Raw genomic sequence first — 21,125 nt, 5'->3', positions numbered from 1 at the left:
CAAGCCCATGCCAGTCAACAGCAATTGTCTGAAGGGCTGTGTTGAGATGGACTCTGATGCCCTCACCGGGGTTGATGAGTAATATCTACCACAGGTGTGTGAATAGGGTTCTCAGGCCAGCCAGGCAAGGCCAGCCATCACAAAACAACAACAACAACAACAACAACAACAAAACATTGGCGGCCACATGGTGTGGTCTTGACCCTGCAAAGGCAGAAAGCAGGTACCCAGCTGGGGCTTTGACCTGCAACAGGTTCCTGGGAGGGAACACTCCCTGTCTCCAGGGTTCTGGCCAGGAATCTGTTAGCCCTGCAGGTCACAAACACCTGTAGCCAAGACAGAGCCATGAAAGGACACTGAATACAGGGATCAACAAACAGGTGGCCAGCAAGGCCGCTGCCCCGGGACTCCTACCACAGTGTTTATTTGTAAAGCTATGCAGGGAGGGATGCATGCTCTTGAAGGCCGGAATCAGGGGCATATCCAGGGGCTGGGGGATCATCTCACTAGGCAGTGCCCACACAGCCTCCTCACCCTGAAATGAAGACAGAAGGAAACTCCCCTAGAGATTGGGGGAATTTGTTTTTTTCCTCTTTGCAAATCATTCGCCTTCTAGAGAGGCAGTGTAGAAGGGGTTGAGACCCAAGCTGCTGAGTACAAAGCTGTGTCCACCACAGACGAGTTGTGTGACCCTCTGGAGGTTATTTCTCTGTGCCTCGGTTTTTCGAGGGGTAATATTAGTGCCTTCCTCCTGGGGGTTCTGTGAGAAGTAAACAGGCTAACATGGGTCAGGCATTTAGAAGGGTGCTGGAACATAGTAAGTACCACGTAAGTGTGAGCTCTTCCTGCCATTCCTTCAACCACTCAACCCAGGAGGTCAGCAGCCCTCACAGAAGAAGAGGCTGTGCTCCCATGAGCTCGATCAGCCATGCACTTGAAACTGCTTCCACAGTGGGAGCGAATGAGATGCTAAGCAGGTCTGGGTGCCCTTTCTGGCACGGTGAGCCATAGTCTTGTCACTACCTCCCCATCCCTTCCACAGATCCCGAGGACGGGGCAGGCCTCAGACACGAAATAAGAAGGCCTGGGATAGATATTTGCCCCCCCCCACCCACCTGTCTCTAACCCATCTCCCCAGAGCCCTGTGCCCTGCCCCAGCCTGTGTGCTGCTGGTCTGCTGCTTGCCCTGTCCTCAGATGGTCACACCCCTTCCCCCTACCCACTGTCCCTGAGTCCTCCGATGTCCTGCTTCAGATGACCCAGGAGGACCTGCAAAAGTGCTCACTTCTGGGCTCCTCCAGACTCCCAAATCAAAGTCTAGGGTGATCCCAGGAAGCTTTTTCACAAGGTGGTCAGGCGATTCTCATGCACCCCAAAGTCTGTGACTAGGTTCTTCAGACCTACCTGCCTGGCATTTTTGTGCTGGAAGCCACCTGTGGTTTCATACTGACCCAGGGAAAAACCGCATCACCCCACACCACCTGCAGACAGAGTCAGGACCGAGCCTTTCCCAGACGTGTGGTCAGCCGTGTGGCTCCTTGGCACTTCTTCTTCCGTGTGTTGGGGTTCAGAGTCTTGGCCTCTTTGGCGAACCGGAAACCACGGGCTCCTTGAGCCACTTTCCTGCACTGTAGACCCGGGTCAGTGCTACTGCCTCTCTCTCTGCTAATTGTGGTGAGGACCGAGTGAGGTCACCACAGACTTCTCACAGTGCTCAGGACCATGAAGATCATGCAGTCTACCCCAAACTTTGCAATGATGAAACCGAGGCCTGGGTGGCTGTGTACTTTCTCAGTGTTACACAGAGAACAGCATCAGGGAGGGAGCTAGAAACCAAATTCCCCGACACCCTAAGATTCTATCTACCACCCAGTCCATCTCCTGTGCCTGAAAAAGCACCTGGAAAAGTCCTTAGGGACTGTACAGGTGAAGGGGGATTCACAGGGTATTCTGTGAGCCCACAGGTGTTCCAAGCTCTAGGGCAGAGCCACATAGGGCCATCTACAGCCATCTCTCACTTCATGAGTCCACAGAAACCCGGGTCATCTGCCTCTCCCTTCTCTAAAACTGCTCTGACCCGGAATTCATTTATTATGGAAGTTAGCAAACCAGGCTCTGGACTAGTACGCCCCTCCATCAGGTTCCTTGCCCCTCCTCCCTAACGTGAGGCAAAAGCCGGGATTGTTCATTATGAATTACAGTATGACTTTCCATGTTGATTACCACAATCCAGTTCCAACCACAGGATGTGATAGGACACAGGCAGGTTCCAAGAGGGTAAATATGGCAACAGCCACCTGGGCAGTGGGAATCCGGCAAACTGGTGGGGGTGTCAGAGTCACAGTCAGGGTCAAGCACAGAAATGGAGACCAGTTGTAGAGGATAAACAGTTTGCTTTTCACACTTCCTCATGCTGTGTGGCCTTGACCTTTTTCTCCTCTGAATCTTCCCATCCCTGCAACCCACCCAAGTATAAGATTACTGTTCATTACAAAAAAAAAAAAAAAAAAAAGCCAAATTGGACAGTTATCTATGGACATATTAACATTCAGATGGTTTTCAGTCATACTGATGTGGAAATGTTATTACCACGAGACCTTATCAACTTGTTCTATCAGAAGGTGCCTTTGCCTGTTTTTAAATGAACAAACCATGAAATACCTTACGCCTATAATGATTTAATTATACTTTTCCAAGCAAAGCAATTTTAAACTAGATTGACTCTTTTTCTTTTTAAGGAGCATTGCCATGAGGTAAAGTGAAGTAAAAATATTTAGTTTTAAAAGAAACCAAATCTGCGTTGCAAAGCCAACGCATCCAGTACAACACTCCCATTCAGAATGTGAATCTGCGACCACTTGGGTGGAGAGTGACAGCTTATTTAGGCCTCTCCGGGTGTCGCCAAATTCACAACACTTCTGCCTTGACAAGCCTCGGGGCTCTGCAAAAACAGATGGAGAAGCTGGAGGCTGCTCACCAATTCCAGATCTGGCTTGGGTGCCTGAGAATCACAGTCGGTTTATCTCCTCCCCACTAGGGCCTACAGTACATGGAGCTCATCCCTAAAGAGAAGCAGCCAGTGACAGGCACCGAGGGCGCTTATTACCGCCGACGCCAGCTCATGCAGCAGCTCCCCATCTACGACCAGGACCCCTCTCGCTGCCGCGGACTTCTGGAGAATGAGTTGAAAGTAATGGAAGAGTTCGTCAAGCAATACAAGAGCGAGGCCCTCGGCGTGGGAGAGGTGGCCCTCCCTGGGCAGGGTGGCTTGCCCAAGGAGGAAGGGAAGCAGCAGGAAAAGCCAGAGGGCACAGAGACCACCGCTCCGACCACCAACGGCAGCATCGGTGACCCATCCAAAGAATACGTAAGTGTCTGCCGTGCCTCCAGGTCTGGCTGAAAAAAACCAGGCCCAGGGCTTGCACAGGCAGGGCCCCAGCTCCAGGCTCTTGCCCCTCATTCCAACATTCATTTCATGCATTCATGTCGCCAGTGGCTTTTTGGTGCTCAGTTACTCTGTGCCAGGCATTATCCTGTGGAAAATAACACAAGGTCACTGTGCTTGAGAGGCTACTTGTCCAGTGGAGGTCACAGGCTACCAAACTGTCACGGCTTAGAGAAAGGGCATCTAACCTTGCTTGAGGTGAGGGTGGGCTTGGAGGAGGAGCTGAGGCCCAGCCTGGCCGGGAGAAATGACTAGGACGCACCCAGAGCTGAATTCAGGCTTGGCAGGGAAGACCCAGGCCATCTTAAAGAGGCAAGCTTGGGCAAAACAACCCTAAGTTCCAGAGAGCACGGTGGAGCCAGAGGATTGAACAAAGTCCCATGTGCCTGAGAGCGTGTGTGCTGGGGGGCGTGGGGACACGATGCTGGCAGGGTCAGCAGGGGCACACTTCCTGAAGAGGCAAGTCTTCCATCCATTCATCACCCAAGTATCAACCAGCCTGTGCTGTCCGCCAAGCCCCAGGAAATCAAACAAGTGGAGGACTCCGTCCCCACACTGGAGAATACCATGGATGTAGGACTTCACTCTGAGGGCCACAGACAGCTATGGCAGGTTTCAGCGGGAGCTATCACAGGATCTGAGCTGTGCTTGGGAAGGCGCCCTCTAGCAGCATGTGGAAGATGTGCTGTAAGGGAGTGAGGGACTAGAGGCTATTTGAGAGAAAATGAAGAAGGTAGAGTGTCCGGGAGGTGAAAACGTCATGGATGGCTTTGTCTTCATCTGCCCCACAGGAGGTATAAAGGACTAGCTGGAGACGGGTACCACAGAGGGCTGATGTTTGCTGTTTCACGGCCTCTGGCTCCCGTCTACCTTTTGCCCTCTGCCCCAGTCAGCCAAGTGACTTCAGCTGCCTCTAATTGTTATTTGGAGATAAATGTCCCAATACGTGAAGCCCTCAAGCAAATAACCTGCCTTGCTGGTAACAGGCTGGCAGTCGCCCGTGTGAGCCGGACCGCCCAGGGAAATGCCAGCCCTGGTGATGTTGTCACTACATTCAGAAAGGGCCAGGCTCTTTCCTGCCTGCAGTGACTCAAACTTGCCATCCAAAACCTGTGTCCTGAATGTCCAACCCCCATTTGTTGGCGCGTTCATTTGGGATTACCGTCCAGTGAACTATGGCCGCACACAGTCAATCTGAGAACTCTAAGTCAAAAGAACAAAACTTATTTTCCTTACCACAGGTTTGGTGATGGTGTTGAAAAGGCCCATTTCCGAGGAAGAATCCATGTCCCAGCGACTTAAAAAAAAAAATTAGATCCAGTTACAGTGTTTCATAAACTAGTGTCCTCCCCATCCAGCCCTATATCCAAATAGTTATCTGTCCTTAAAGCATAAATACTGCATAATTCCAAGTTGGAAGGCGATCTCTTTAAGTCGTTGGGACATTTCCCAATTGCCATTCCCAGGAGAGATACGCTATTTTATCCTTGACTCAGCCCCACATATTTGTACAGCATGGAAGTGGGGCAAAGGTGGCCTGAGATCCTGAGCCCCTGCCTATCGTCAACTTTAGGAAGTGGTTCTGACAGTTTGGAAGCATTTAAACAATAAGACCAGACCAAAAACAGAATTAGAAGGAAGCCCGTGGTGGTTGGGCTGGGCTGGCTAGGGAAAACGGCCTTCTCCTTCCTTATCCTACCCCCAATCTTGATTGGATAACTAGTTATGTAACTAGTGGATCCCTGCCTGTACGTCATGTGTTCATGTCACCTCTAGGTGCTGCGGGTTTCTTTTTCATCTCTGTATCTTCAGCAGATGCCATTGATATAGATAGTAGGTGCTCAATAAATATGTGAACCATGAATGAATGAACAAATGGATGAATCAGTGAATATTCAGACTAAATAGAGCCTCTAACGATGGGGACAGTTTAGATGACCATTTTGCCCGGGAGGATGATGAGATCCAAGTTCACATTTATTAAGCACCTGCTGTATGCCAGATGCCATGCCTACTCTTTCAGAGTCTTTGTTTAACTCACCCGGCTGCCTAGTAGGGTGAATTTCACCAACCCCATTTGACAGGTATGGAATCAGAGATTCATAGAGGGTAGGTAACTTTTCCAAGGTTCCACAGTTTCTAAGGAGTAGAACCTGGATCCGATACTTTTCCAACTACATGATGCTAAGTTATAAAACCCTGCTTATTATCTGTTCCAGGAAGAAAGAAGGCTGGGTGCTTTTATTGACTCCCTGTTTATCTCCTAGAAGCCAGGGAGCAAATCCTATAAAGGTAGCTAGGTAGCCTGCCAGTCCATAGACAGTGTGTCCCCAGCAACCCCAAATTTGTTCTGCCTTACCCTAGTCAATGGCCAAGTCAAATGGACGTGGGTGCTGGCCATCCTGTGTGCTGTGTCCCTTCTGTTTCTCATAAAAGGGAAGTGTAGGACAGTTACCAGAGTCAAGCATCAGGCAGGAAGCCTGATTTTTGTTTCCTTGATGAGGACAGTGGACTTTGCCAGAAATGGTCAGGGCATTCAATTTGAGAACCCAGATATGGGGAGGAAATTGTAGAACTCAGACTGATGCCCCAAATCCAAGCAGTGATTTATGAGAAAAAAAAAATGGGCAAAAGAAAGAACACGTGAAACACATTTTCCTAGAATGATCTTGGTGACATAATATTGTTTGTCATCCTAGGAGTGATCATTATTACTATTGTTAGCAGCTACGATTTGGCTTTCTCTGAACCAAGGGCAGCGCTAAGAACTAGAGGGTCTGATTTAAAGCCCCCAACCACTCAATGACTTGAAGAAAAGCTGTGGGATTTGAACCAACCCCCCATCAGTCTCCAAGTCCATCTTTCCTGTTGCCCAAAGCTTGTTCCTCGGATAGCTAATGGATATTAGATCCTAAAGGGGTTACATGGCCATGTAAGTTTGGGAGACATTAGAGTAACCAAAACTAAGTGGGTTTCTTTGAGGTAGGACTTCTGAGAGCCTCTGGCAGGTTGTGGCTGTGGTTCTCAAACTAAAATCACCTGAAAGGCTGGCTAAAATCCAGAGGACTGGGCCCCACCCTAGAGCTCCCTGCTTAGTAGGAACAGGTGGGTCCAGAGAATCAGCTATTCTAATGAACACCCGGGTTGATGCTGACATTGGTCTGGGGACCACACTTTGAGAACCACTGCTAAAAAAAGTATAAAAATAATTTTACATATAAGCCGAGGAAAAATAATATCATTAAATTGGCATATGGTGAGGATCAGAGAAGACAACAGGGCATTCTATAGATGTTTTAGGCCTCCTGGCTTAGGGAGTCCAGCTCTGAGGACGCTACATAGGAATCTTCCTTTAAAGACCCACAGGGAGTTCGGGAAACACAGGCAGGGCATCACACACTGCATTACACCACACCCAACCACACTACTCAGCAGCCTGAGGCCACCAGCTCCCTTTTCACGGAGCCACAATCAGCCTATGCTGCAGGGCACTTCTGTGAGCTGGCACGGCTCCGTCTACACTGCAGGGCGTTTCTCCTCGGAGCTGGCACATCTCCATCAATCTGCTGTCAGCCTGTTACAGTGCTGTCCTTCCTCAGAGACCTTGGGACCCGAGCTACAACAGGATCGGGCTGTTGAGTCTTCTCCAAGCCCCTCCACCAAAATGTGCTCAGAGGAAAGGGTTCTCCAGACCAGAGGAGCATTACTGCCAAAAGCCTTTTCCACCTTGTCCATGTGGAAATGGGCCCCTTGAGCTGAGTTAGGGGTGAGGCCACATGTATAACAGAGGTCTAGCCAGATTGTGGGAACAGCACCCTCTGAGCTCAACTCACCCGTATGGCTGGTGCTATGCAGTCCTTAGATCCAGGTCCTTAGATCCAGGAGCTGTGGCTGCCCTTGCCCACCTCAGAGCAGCCCTAAAGAGTCATTATTACACTGAGCTTAGGAGAGGCAGGACACCATGGGAAATGCCATCAGAGGCACCTGTCTTTGTGAGGAAACACCGCAGTGAAAAATCCCAGATGCTAACTCAGCCACTGTCACCCCACAAGTGTGCCCTTTAAATCAGTGAGGCCAATTAAAAACCCCAAATATTTAATGTCTCCCCCTCTCTCCTTTACTTGCCCCACTGCGTGTGTGTTGGCAAGGAAGGGGGGCAGGTGGGAAGGGGACTGTTCACAGCAGGCTCACTCATGTCTTTGAGTCCTCCTAACAACTATTGGCAGAAGCTGGAGTTGTTCATACCCATTTCACAGCTGTGAAACCTGCAGCAGAGAACTTAAAAGGCTTGCCGATGAGAGGTGGGGCTGGGATTCCATCCCAGATCCTTGTTGGTCACCAGTCCTGAGGAGTCTGAGCAGTCCTGGGGTGGGGCCCTGGGTGGGTGAGGACAACTCCACAAAGGTGTGTGTATTTATGTTTGCTGGTTGAGCCACACAGTTTGGAGTCACCCACAGCCCAGTTCAGTGAAGAATCTGGGGGCCTCTTGTAGGCATGCCAAGAACAATGGAAGGCCTCGCCCATTACACCCCAATCCCACCCACCATGGGTTCTCATGGGTTTGGGGGGCTTCAGAGAGCTCCATGGCCAGGGATCTGCCAACTCCAGCAATCTGGAACATTCCCTGGAGAATGGCAGAGCCCCATATCCACTTTCCAGGCCCTCCGCGCCCCACCTTTCCCACCTGGATGGAACCTATGAGCGCCTGGGCTGCGAGGTCAATGACCTCAATGCTCTGATTGTTAACAGCCCCACCAAACCATTTCCCTGCATTTAGAATGCTTATTTGGTATTTTCTCAGAAATGAAATGTGCGGATTTCCTGGGCATGGAATTTCCTCCCTTCCCTACACCCCAAACTTGTAACTGAAGAAAGGGGAAAGGAAGCCAGAACATAGCATTCAATGTAATCTCCAGCCGTTAGTAATTTACCATCACTGCTGGGTGCCCCTCACCCAGCCCCTTCCCCACAGCACCCCGCCCACTGAGGCCTGCCTCTCAGATGGAAACTTTCAGCATCTGGCTGCTCAGCCCAACTCCTGCCCCAACAAGGGACATATTTGTGGGCAAGGGACTTCCAAATCTTTGTGCAGCAGATGTTTGGCTTGTGGGCTCGGCAGGCTGGCTTTCCTGCAGGCCCCTCTCTGGGAATTTGAAACCACTGCCCCACCCCCAGTCCTGAGCCCTGTCTGAGCTGGAGGACAGAGGGTAAAAGGCCCAGGGAAGCAGCAGGAAAAATCACCATGGTTACCAGGCTTCTCAACATCTGCCTCCCTCCTTCTTTACAGTGGAGATATTTTAATGACATTAAAGGAATTTTTTTCCACTGAAAATTCCCTTCATCCCACTTTTTTATGCTATAAATATATTTCCATGTTGCCACAGAGACTTCACAAGTTGTTGTTTTTTTTTTTTTTTTTCTGGAGTGGGCTGCATAATATTCCATTGACTAAAACAGGAGCTGGCAACTTTTTTTCTGTAAAAGGCAGATACTAAATATTTTAGGCTTTGCAAGCCACACGGTCTCTGTCACAACTACTCCCTCTGTTGTTGTAGCACTAATGCAGCCATAGACAATATCTAACAGATGACCATGGCTGTGTGCGAATAAAACTTTATTTGCAAAAACAAGCAGTGGGCTAGGTTTGGCCCACAGATGTAGTTTGCTCACCCCAGAACTAGAACAACTGTAAAACATGGTTTTTATTAGCTTTTTATGAATTACTTTGGTTTTATTCAATTTCATTTTGCTAATGCAGGTTAATGAATAATGATGATAATGACGTCATCTGCCATTCCTTGACTACCTAGATTGTGCCCAGCACTTGTGCCAAAGGCTTTACCTAGTTTTGGTTTTTTTTTTCAACTGAATCCTAAGAATTCTCCTACAAAATATAATTTCCCCTTTTTCTAGTCATCTAGCTTGTGAGCGGTTAAGGCAGAACTGGAACTTACCCTAAACCCCACAAACACCACAGATGATGGAACCTCCTTTTTCCATAGCACCCCATGCAGCTGCAGGCACGTGCATGACCACTGTGACAAGATGACCACATATAAGGCTTCTTCCTACTCTGCAATGTCCTTGGTGGGAAGCCAGCTCTTGCCCACACACTTGTCAAAGCTGGAGTTGAGAACACCCCAGGCTGACGGTCTCTCTTCTGAGAGTAGCATTTATGAAGCCTTCCGTGTTCCCCCTTTATCAGATAACCAGTGAGAGAGATTCAGTTAGAGATGCCTAACATGTGACTTTGCTTGGCAGAGAGACCCATGTTCAATCGTCTGCCCCAAGAAGAAGCATGAGGTGAAATCGGCCAACAACAGGGACCACCATGTGTAAAGCATCTCCCATAAGCCAGGGCCTGTCATATGTTTACAAGTGAGGAAACTGAGGCTCAGGGAGGTGGGTGATTTGTCTCAGGGCTTATCAGTGATGGAGCAGTGGTACAGATCTTATCCCAAAGCCCCTCACCCTAACCACTGCACCCAGCCTGCCCAGTCTGTACTGTGAGGAGTCTCGGGAAGATGACAGTGTGGAGGAACAGAATACAAGAGTCTAAAGATACCAGAAATGACACTGGGCTGAAAAAGGAAAGAAAATGAGGAAAAAAAAAAAAAAACCTCTGGGATACATGAGGCTGCAAAGCAAAGATGGCGAATAATCACCATAAGAGGAAATGGGGAGAGGCTGTTTATAAATAAATTGTTGAGTATTTGTGTTGGAAAGAACCCAGCGCCTGAATTCAAGGCCCTTGTGTTAATATTTACTGTATTGTAATAGTGAGATTTTCACAAGGCACTCTGGGTTTAGACTGAGTAGGCCTTTGGATAAGAGCCTTCCAGAAAAGAACAGAATTATTGGGACAGAGCTTCTGGCAACCCCAGCAAAGAGATTATTGCTGGAGAGGGTTCTCCACATCTGCTGATCCTGCTCTGAAGGCCAACACAGCTCGGTCCTTAGAGACAGGTCTTTGGCCATGTAACCTTTGGCCACTGTCCCTAATATACTGTTGCCTAAAACACTTTGTGTCTAGGTTACTCCCATTCCAGAAGTCTTAATTCTGTGTGCTCACATTGGATGTTCTCGTCACCTAATGTTGCATATCCAACCACCCAAAGGTGGAGAGGCTTAAAGAAAGAACATCTGTCTTGCTCAGAAATCAGCAATGTGGGCAAGGTTCAGTGGGGATATCTTGTCTCTGCCCACGTGGCATCATTTGGAGCAGCCTATAGGCTGGGGGCTGTCTCGGTGGTCTGGCTTCAATGCTGGGAAGACACAAACAGCTGGGTAGGACCAGCCAGGGAGGGGGTCTTTGGGCCTGTTGCTCTCTGTGTGGTTTCTCCACAAAGTCGCCCTGGCATAGAGGTCTCACGATTTCTTTCCTGTCCTACCAGGGCTCCCAAGGTGTGTGTATAGAGAGAGATCCCAGTGAAAGCTGTGCTGTCTTTTATGCCCTACCACAGGCATCTGTAAGATCCCTCCCACTACACTCTGTTCAATAGAAGCAAGTCATTAAGGAGGGACCACAATCAAAGGAAGGGACTTAGATACCCCATTGGATGGAGGAGTGTCCAAGAATTTGCCAACAACATTTCCACACACCATGACCAAAAGAACCCCAGCCCTGTAGGGTCTTAGCTTCTGAAGTAGCCAAATCTGAAATGTTCCTCAGCTTTCTCAAACCAGGCATTTTTTGTTTGTTTTTTGTTTTTGTTTTTTTACAGATTACAAAGGCCCAAAGTATAGAATTTTCAAATCCTTTCATTTAGACCTTTTTCATTAAGAATCTCTCGCCATTTGAGCAGGGACAGGGCAAAACTTCAGGGTCGCAAGGAGAAACTTCATACCTGTTTCCACCTGTGAAAGATTTGGGCCACTCCCCCCTCCTCCCAGGGGGAAATGGTCTGCAAACTAAGTTATGTGGCAAATGTTAGATTCTCATGAGCAAGCTCTGATTTTAGATGGTTGAGAGTATGAATAAGAACCAACTGATACACTAATGATAAGTGGTCTTCTGTATGCTTTTTAACATAGTCCCAAGGGACTTGTACTTGGCCACACTATCTCCTTCACGGGGGAAGTAGCCTGGGAATGACCACACTGGGCTTTCTTAAAAATTGTGTAGAATTTAAGCATCCCAGGAATTCAAACTGGCGTTTGCTATAACTGAACAGAGTTGATGATATCATTTTTGCTGAGCTTATTTTTAAGGTCATTTTTAAACTCTGTGTGGCAGTGGTTCTCAAAGTGGGTCCCCTGACTACACCAGCATCCCCCAGAGCTTGCAGAATCCTGCACCCCATCCCAGACCTATCCGAATCAGACACTGTGGGTGTGGGGCACAGCAATCTGTTTTAAGAAGCCCTCTGGGGGGTATTGGGGCAGACTCCAGTCTGAGAACCAGGGTCTTACAGGGGGCGGTTTGGGGAAGGGGACTGACTGTAGCCGAGTCTGGGGTAGTGATGGACGATACAACTCCCAGAACCCTGTTCTCTGGCCATGCACAGATGGAGACAATGGAGATGGGAAACTACAAAGCTCATCAGTGGGAAAAGTCACTTCCTGCCAACCTACATGATCGTGGTGTTACGGAAAGGAACCTCAGGCCTCCAAACCTAAAGCTCATCCTGCCTCCAGTATATCTTTGTCATCTTGGGAAAGGGATTTAACCCTTCCGGGCCACAGGTCTCTCATCTATAAAGAGAGCTGGGATACGGATAACCAGAGATTTTAGCTAATTATTACTGAGCCCTTATAAAGTCCATTAACTCTATTATCGCATTTAATCCATGCAACAGCTCTATGACATTGTTAATATTATTGGTATCCTCACTTGATAGGTGAAAAAACTAAGGCACAGAGAGGTTGGGTAACTTGTCCAAGGTCACACAGCCAGCCCCACTCTCAGCTACCTACTGCAATTTAGAAATTGTCCACTTCAGTACCAAGGATTGTTGGAGAATAAGTTTGTGCAGAGAAAGGCAAGGCAAGGATCCTAGGAGCCAAGCAGGCGAGGGGGCGTTCTGACTCTTGGTTGCCAGCCTGCCCCTGGTGGCTGAGGGGCCACCAGGCTGACAGAGCCAGCACACTGTCAGATCTACTATCCAGGACACTGTCAGACAGGGAAAGGAACACAGAAAATAGCTCAGAGGCCAAGGGAGGAAATTTGTTCCTGACACATGCTGACAGGGCTCATTACTCGGACATCTTGTTTTCATAAAATGGCAGTGACACTGTTTGCTTTAAAAAGGGCTGGCTACTGGTAATAACGAGGCCAGGAGCCAGGGATGCTGAGGGAAAAATGAGGGAAGGGCCACTCCTCACTGAGGGAGGTGCTTAAGACAGCACTTTCAGATGTGGTGGGGGAAGGTCGGGACCAAGCTCTGCGGGCGTGACTCTCCCTCCCTTCTCCATGCTGCCCCTGCCACTACAACTATTTCCTTCCAGTGCAAACCAAACACAGCCCTTCCAGCCTCAAGAACCAGTAATGGCCCCCTATTACCTCCAGAGATCTCAGCCATAACCTAGGCTCACAGCCACCCAGACTGCCCCTCTGACCTCCCAGCCCTCGGTTTCCTTCTGTGGGTTGTGGGTGCCTTCAGATGCTCCCCAGACTCCGCCACGTGCATTTCTATCTCTTTCCCTTTCTCTGCTTCCGTGTTAAGCAACATCTGGAAATCTGGAGTTGGGAGCCCCACTGGTGTACCACAGTGATACCCAGCCAAGGTGGTGGATTGACCCCAAGTCCCTTCTTTGCTGGATGAAAAGGGCTGGAAATTTCGTCCCATGAAATGTAGAAAGCCAGGCGGACAGAAAACTCACTTGGTACTCACATGACACTTGCCAAATAGTTTACACGTCCTGGCTGTGCTGAAGGGATGGTGAAAATAAGTAAATGATGATTCATCACTTGTTTTTGGTTTAAGACCTCTGATGAGCTCCATGGGAGCTGGGACTCAGTCACGTGCAGAGGAACAGGGTTTTCATTGCGGTGAAGGACTCACACCGTTCATTCTTGTGGGCATAACTGAAACAACAAGTCCAGCACATTCTAAGGAACATTGTCAAGCTGTCCGGATCCATTAGCCAAGCGTATTTTTTATGTAGACATTCATTCAACAACTACTGTGCTCAGGGACCCCTGAGCAGTACATGGGCATTCTTTGTGGTCTGGTTTTCTTTCCCTATTTTTTGTCATCGTAGCTTTTATTTTTTCTTCATACGCAAGAATATATATTAAGAATGTAATTAAACTATATAACTTAAGAATGCCAAGTGTCTAGGCTCTTAACTTATGCCTACTCCTGTCTGCATGGCAGAACGAAATTTCTAGTTTGGCTGACACATAATTGGTGCTTGTTAAGCTTAGAGTCCTCATCTAAAGCTGGGGTCTGCAAACATTTTCTCATGGAGGCCAAATGGTAAATATTTTAGGTGTTGTAGGCCCAGAGCCAAAACTGATGATATCATGTAGGTACTTTATGTAACAAGAGGGAAAACAAATTTCCACAGTTTTCCATTTCTGAAATTCACAATCTAATAATATAAATACAGGTTTTTGTAATACAGGTTACATTGGTCAGCTCAGACCACCGTAACATAACACCACAGACTGGGTGGCTTAAATAGCAGAAATTTATTATCATAATTCTGGAGGCTGGAAGTCCAAGATCAAAGTGCTGGTGTGGTGGGTTTCTGATGAAGCCCCTCTTCCTGGCTTGTACATAGCTGCCTTCTCCCTGTGTCTTCACAGGACCTTTCCTCTGTGTGCACACAGGGTGGAAGAGAAGTTGATTGGTGCCTAGTCTTCTGGTAAGGACACCAGTCCTGTCGGATTAGGGCCCCATCCTTATGACTTCATTTAACCTTAATTACCTGGTCTTGTAGCCACATACAGTCACATTGAGAGTTAGGACTTTAACATATGAATTGGCGGCAGGCACACAATTCAGTCCTTAATACAGGTCTACTAATGAGGAAAATGAAGTTCTTTTTCGGGAGAAAACATTTCAGTGAACTGGAGCTCAAATGTAAAATCTGTTCTTAGCCAGTGGGTCTTACGAGTACAGGGAGCATCAGGGTTTGGTGTGGCTGCAGTTTATGGACACCTACACACAGTATAGTAGAAAGAACCTTGGCTTTGGGGTCAGGCTTGGCCCATGTTCAAATCCCAGCTTTGCCTCCTATCAGCTGTATATTAATGAACAACCACTGAAACTCTCTGAAACTCAGTTTTGCCAAGTCTGGAGGGAAATAATGATTTCCTTAAAAGGGAGCTAAATCTAGAAGGGGAATATCTCTCCAGGGCTTCTGTAAGGAGTGCAAAATCCTGAGCATAACGCTGGATGTAGACCTGTCTTTAAGAAATGATAGCCACTGCCATCATCATCATCATCATCATCATCATCATCGGAATTTTGAGGAGCTGGAAGTAACTCCAAAATGACTCAAAAGATTTGATGGATTACATATGTACTCTGGAAAGTATGTCAGGAGAATAGCAATTAACCTCTGTGGTTTTTCTCCCAATGTAATCATGACAATAACATCAGACAAATCCCAGTTGAGGTCCACCTGACCAGTACTCCTCCAAACTGTCAAAGTCGTCAAAAACAAAAGGAGTCTGAGAAGTCACAGGCAAAAGGAGCCTAAGGGACATGAGGACTAAATGTGATGTAGGATCCTAGAATAGAAAAAGGACATTAGGAAAATCTAAGAACATCTGAATAAAGTTGGGACTTTACTTAATAATAGCATATCAATATTGGTTAATTAATTGTGACAAGTATATCACTTTCAGATGTTAACCGAGGAAATTAGGTGTGGGGCAAATAATTTTCTGTACTATCTTCACAATTTTTCTGTAAATATAGAACTGTTTTAAAATGTAAAGTTCATTAAAAAAAATAATTATACAGGACACCTGGGTGGCTCAGTTGGTTAACCACCCAGCCTCGGCTCAGGTCATGATCTCACGGTTCCTGAGTTTGAGCCTAGAGTTGGGCTCTGCGCTGACAGCTTGGAGCCTGCTTGGGATTCTCCTTCTTTCTCTGCTCCTCCCCTACTCAGTCTCTCAAAGAAATAAATAAATAAAAAATAATTACACGTGGGTAAAAGATCCATTCAAAGTGCAAGGTGGTCCAGTGGGTTTTTTTCAACGTTTTTTTTTTTTTTTTTTTTTTTTTTTTTTTTTTTTATTTATTTTTGGGACAGAGAGAGACAGAGCATGAACGGGGGAGGGGCAGAGAGAGAGGGAGACACAGAATCGGAAACAGGCTCCAGGCTCCGAGCCATCAGCCCAGAGCCTGACGCGGGGCTCGAACTCACGGACCGCGAGATCGTGACCTGGCTGAAGTCGGACGCTTAACCGACTGCGCCACCCAGGCGCCCCTCCAGTGGGTTTTAATGTAAGCAGGATGAAAGGTTAATTGATATGGTTCAGATTCCCCACTGACTTTTGAGAAACTACCACTTGTCCCACTTTGATTTAGTATCAAGGAAGAATATCCACAGTTATCTGGAAAGGCTATTAAAATATTCCTCCATTCCTTTTCTAACTCCATAGCAGGGTGAGGTCAGATTTTTTTCATATATTTCAAAGAAAGCAACATAATGCAAAAGACGAAAAGCTACAACGGTTACAAGAATCCAGCAGTCCTTTATTGAGCTAGTCATTAAAGAGATTTACAAAGATATAAAGCAATGCCACTCTTCTCACTAAATTTTTCTGTCTGGGGAAAATGGAGCTATTTTTTTTTTTAGCGTTTATTTATTTGTTTAGAGAGAGAAAGAGCATGTGCACATGCGGTAGAGGGCAGAGAGAGAGGGAGAGAGAGGGTCCCAAGCAGGCTCCAAGCTGTCAGCACAGAGCCCGACATGGGGCTTGATCCCATGAACCATGAAATCATGACCTGAGCCAAAATGTAGAGTTGGACACTTAACCAACTGAGACATCCAAGCGCCCCTACAGTTATTTTCAATTACAAATATTTATATTAACATGTCGGTTTATTATTTTAAATGAATCAACAAATAGTTATTCAAGTTTTTAGTCAGTTTTAATTTTTCTTTTGGTAAATCCCAACAGCTGTTACCCATATGAACAAAAATTCTTTGGGGTTCTTAATAATTTGTAAGAATATAAAGGGTCCTGAGGATAAAAAGTTTGAGACTCACTGAGCTAAACAACTAACTAATTCGTCCCCACAGCAACCTATGAGGTAGGTTTGAAGATGAGAAAACTGAGGAACAGAGAGGTTTAGTAACTTGCTGGAGGGCCCCCAGGAAGGAAAGAGATGAGCTGAAGCTCAAACCCATGTCACTATGCTCTCCTGACCCTTATATCCCTGGTGTCCTCCTCCCCTTCTAGGTCTGTGAGCTCTGCAAGGGAGTGGCCCCTGCGGACAGCCCTGTGGTCTACTCAGACAGGGCAGGCTACAGCAAGCAGTGGCACCCCACCTGCTTTGTGTGTGCCAAGTGCTCGGAGCCACTGGTGGACCTCATCTACTTCTGGAAGGACGGTGCCCCCTGGTGTGGCCGCCATTACTGCGAGAGCATACGGCCCCGGTGCTCTGGCTGCGATGAGGTGAGAAGAGCTGTTCTGCTCTTTCTGAATTCTTTCTGAGCCTCAGGGCTTCCTCAGCATACAAGTACATATTCCAAAGTGTGTGGGGCGCCTGGGTGGCTCAGTCAGTTAAGCCCCTGACTCAGTTTCAGCTCAGGTCACGATCTCACGGTTTGTGGGTTTGAGCCCCACGCCAGGCTCTGCACTGCACTGTCCGTGCAGAGCCTGCTTGGGATTCTTTTTCTCCCTCTCTCTCCCCCTCCCCCACTTGCATGCTTGCACGCTCTCTCTCAAAATAAAACGAACTTAAAAAAAAAGAAGTGTTATTTATTCAAAGCCCCAGTGACCCTGTGTGACCTTGCTGGTGAAGACTGGCCATTGGCCACTTAGCTATTGTTGGGCTGTCTTCACCAGGATATGTAATCCCATCTCAGAACAAAGCCGGGCTTTGGATTCGGGCCAAAGAGTATCATGGCTGCTAGCTAAGTAAAACTGGCCTACGGCAGAGAATTTTGTTTTCCATCTCACAAGCTAAGAGACAATTATGACCTGTGCAGATAACCGCACTTACTGCCTGAGGTTTGTGTCCCATTCCTCCACTGACTCATTTGAAGGTCGAGACGAGAATAGGGGAGGAGGAACCACCATTCTGCAACTTGTCCTCGATGCCCTGTCTCCACAAGGGACAGAACCTGACTGGTGCACTGTCTCTGCTCCCCTCCCCAGATCATATTCTCGGAGGACTACCAGCGTGTGGAAGACCTGGCCTGGCACCGAAAGCACTTCGTGTGTGAAGGCTGTGAGCAGCAGCTGAGTGGCCGGGCGTACATCATCACCAAGGGCCAGCTGCTGTGCCCAACCTGTAGCAAGTCCAAACGCTCCTGAAGGGCTGCCCGGCCACAGCCGGAATCCACAGGATCCCACCAAGGAGGGGAGCCAGGGGTGCTGAGGTCATTCTAAGGGTCCGATGTGACGGCCAGCAGGCAACAAAACCAGTGATTTTTTTCAGTGGGAATATATATATTCACACGTACACACACGTATTCTAGGCTGGTAGATCCTTGAGAGTCAATAGTTTTAAAGCCAGCAGTGTTCTGAGAGGTCTAAGAATGGGGTTACATTGTTGTTTCCCAGCCACCAACTACAGACACAACTGGCATCCTGCAAGGGATCTCTAGGAGTTTCCCAAAATGCAGTTCTGAGTGATCAAATCGCGTAGCTGTCGGATGTGTGTGCTTTCTCACGAACGTGGGGGCTCCTCCAGGAGCTGGCTGGGATCCCAACAGTCATTTGTGGCCTCCTTTTCAAATGGAATTTGAATTTGAAATAAAAAAAGATGTTTTTGGCATGATGAACATATTCAATAAAAGTCTGATGAAGTCCATCTATGCCCTGATCTAGTCATTTACACCATGGCGGTGATTGCATGGCACCCGTTTAGCCCCTCGGTCCTGAGTGCTGGCGGTGGCAGAAGGCACAGAAGTGCTGCGCCTCCTTGCCAACCGCGTCTCGTCAGATTTCTCTGTGAGCACAGGTGCTCAAGGCAGAACCCCTGGACCGCCGTTCCAGGAACCCCCAGATCAGTGATGGGACATGTCATGGTTTACGGTACATCAAAAAGCAGCGTCCGGGAGCTGATCGGCTGCCCTCGCAGGGAATGAGCGAACCCCTCTGAGAGTGAGACCAGGTGGAGTGTTGGGGAGCAGCCACACAGGGCTACCTGAGCTCGGCCAATGGGTGCCCCGGGGGACATGGTGACCAGTGAGGGCAGTCTTGAAGAAATATAGGATGTTTATGCGAAATCTCTCTTCTTCTAAACGTTGCCAACTGAGCATAGAATGAGCCAAATAGAATAGGTCTTTGGGCCAGATTTTCTCTCTTTTTATGACCTCTGAGCATTTGCAGCTCCCAGATTAGTTTCCTTTGCACAACATCTAACAAAAGAAATCTCTTTCTCTACTGGGGAAACAGAGACAAAAAAAGACATGAGGCTTAGGGGCTCACAGCCCAGTCACCCATGGCTTTCCTTCTTTCTCAAATTTCCCATGTGTTGCCAAGTTTCTTTCATTTTCCCACCCGAATTTCACTCTGTTCATCTCTTACCTACAATACCCTGACCTTGCAAGTTTGACCAAAACTTTTGCAATTGCCTCCTGAGGTGGTTTTCTGTTCCCAGCTCCTTGCTCCAGTCACCTGCTACCCTGTCGTGTCCGTCCGCCCCCCAGAGAGAAGCTTGGGCTGTGTCATCGTCCTCACCCACCCTGCCTGGCTCCCTGGTGTCTCCAAGTTAAGAACCAAGTCCTCACCCTGACATTTGAATCCTTCCAAGATTTGGCTTAATTGTCTTTTTGGCCTTGGAACCCTTTATTTCTCTTGATTTCCATTTCCCTCTTTCTCCTAGACATTCCACTGCCTCTGGTCAAGCCCTCTTCTGAGCTTTTGCCAGTTCTGTGCTGGTTACTTGAAGGCCAACACCATCTGTTGAAATTCTATCTGTCCTGTAAGGTGCTACTCAAGCACCTTTACTTGCTTCTCAATCCCTTCCCAGAGGCACCAATGGAATATTCACTCTTTCATTCACTCACTCACTCATTCATTCTGCAAATATCCACTGGGCATTACAGAGTTCCATTAAGCAACCTGAGTACAGGAGACAGTGTTCATAGAAAGCACAATACCCCTGCCTCCTGGACTTTACAGTCTGTGGGGGAAATGGCCTTAGGCAAATATTCCTACAAGTCAATGTAAAATTATAAAAAGGGGAGGAACATGTCTCTATAAAGAATATAAAAGAGATTGGACCTAGACAGGAGAGGTGCTCCTGGAAAAGTGATACTTGAACTGAGATCTAAAGGGTGAGTAAATTCTGAGCAGCCAAAGAGGGAAAGGAAGATGGTTAAGGATAAATACATGGGTGGCATGTGCAAAGGTCCTGTGGCTGAAGTAGCATCAGTTTATTCAGTACCTATATATTAGTGTTGAAGATACAGTGGTGACCATGGCCCATGAGTGGGGCTTACAGAAGACTACTGTGGTACATACAGAGATGTAAGGCATAAGAGTTGCACCAATTTTGTGGGCAGTGGAAAAGACCAGTCTCTCCTAAGAGCAATGGGGAACCTTCAAAGAGTTTTAAGCAGGGGTAGTGATGACTGGATAGAGAGATTATTGGATACATGCTCTCTCCTCTGCTGAAACCCCAGCATGATACCTGACTGATTTTATCCTGGTATCTTTGTCCACACCATTGTGGGCAGGAGTGATGTCCCCCAGGAGACCCTACCAGATATCACCCAGAACGTCCTCCTGCCTTCCCTATGTCTACTAACAACACCTCACGCTTGCCATTGGAATACCTGAATCCTCTCTGACACTCCTTTCCTGTCAGATAGGTCACTGTCATGGCTTTCCCTCTATCACTGAGGTCTTATTTCTCCTTGAATGATTTTAGCCGAGACTGACAATAGTGTCCTAGTGAGTCTCCCTACCCGAACTCACCCTCTCCACACACTGCCCAGATGAACTGCTCAGAAACACAGGCCTCCTCTAAAACAGGGGCTCCCTGTTGCATACCTAGAAGAAAATCAAAACTTCTTAGGCTTGCAATCAAGCTTCTTAATTTCTCCGGCCCCAAACCACCTTGGCTTCCTGCTCCCCATTCAGAGGCCTGGTGAAAAGCTTGCAGGTCCCTGCTTCATGCTTTCTCCACCTCTGCACCATCACTCAAGCTATTCCCTCTTCTGGGAGTTCCCCACGCTGTGTTCAACTGCTGCCTTTTCCAAGGGACCACCAGAGCTGAGTGGCAGTTCTGTAGTAGAGCTGGAAGGAGGTAGGCTTTAAAAGGCTACAACGTTAACTAACCCCCCCCCCCCCTCCATTCAGCAAAAAAGTCAGCCACTGTTCCCATCACTGTCTTTCTCTAGGAAGACTTCCCTGGCCTCACCCTCCCCTCAGGGGTGTTTTAGGTTCCTCTGTGTGCTCAAAAGCATCCAGGCTTTCTGCAATCATTGACTGATGCTATTGTGCTATAATTACTGATTTCTGAAAGCCTTCCTCTATGAACTTCTTGCACTATCTTTGGTTCTCCAATCCTTACTATGGCACCCAGCAACTAAA

General features: G+C 47.8%; 1 protein-coding gene across 1 annotated transcript in view; it reads left to right on the top strand.

Annotated features, from left to right (window-relative positions):
• The window catches only part of LMCD1 (LIM and cysteine rich domains 1), a 58,362-nt gene extending 39,969 nt beyond the window's left edge, over window positions 1-18,393 (top strand). The window contains exons 4-6 of the mRNA XM_058726147.1: window positions 3,038-3,367; window positions 16,815-17,030; window positions 17,736-18,393. Of these exons, the coding sequence (XP_058582130.1) occupies window positions 3,038-3,367; window positions 16,815-17,030; window positions 17,736-17,894 (705 nt within the window). The 3' untranslated portion in view covers window positions 17,895-18,393. The remainder of the gene's footprint in view (window positions 1-3,037; window positions 3,368-16,814; window positions 17,031-17,735) is intronic.
• Window positions 18,394-21,125: the final 2,732 nt, after the last annotated feature.

Source organism: Neofelis nebulosa, chromosome 4 (genome assembly GCF_028018385.1).
Source record: "Neofelis nebulosa isolate mNeoNeb1 chromosome 4, mNeoNeb1.pri, whole genome shotgun sequence".
NCBI lineage: Eukaryota > Metazoa > Chordata > Mammalia > Carnivora > Felidae > Neofelis > Neofelis nebulosa.
The sequence above is the reverse complement of the archived record's forward strand: the minus strand, read 5'-3'. Positions and strand labels throughout refer to the sequence as shown.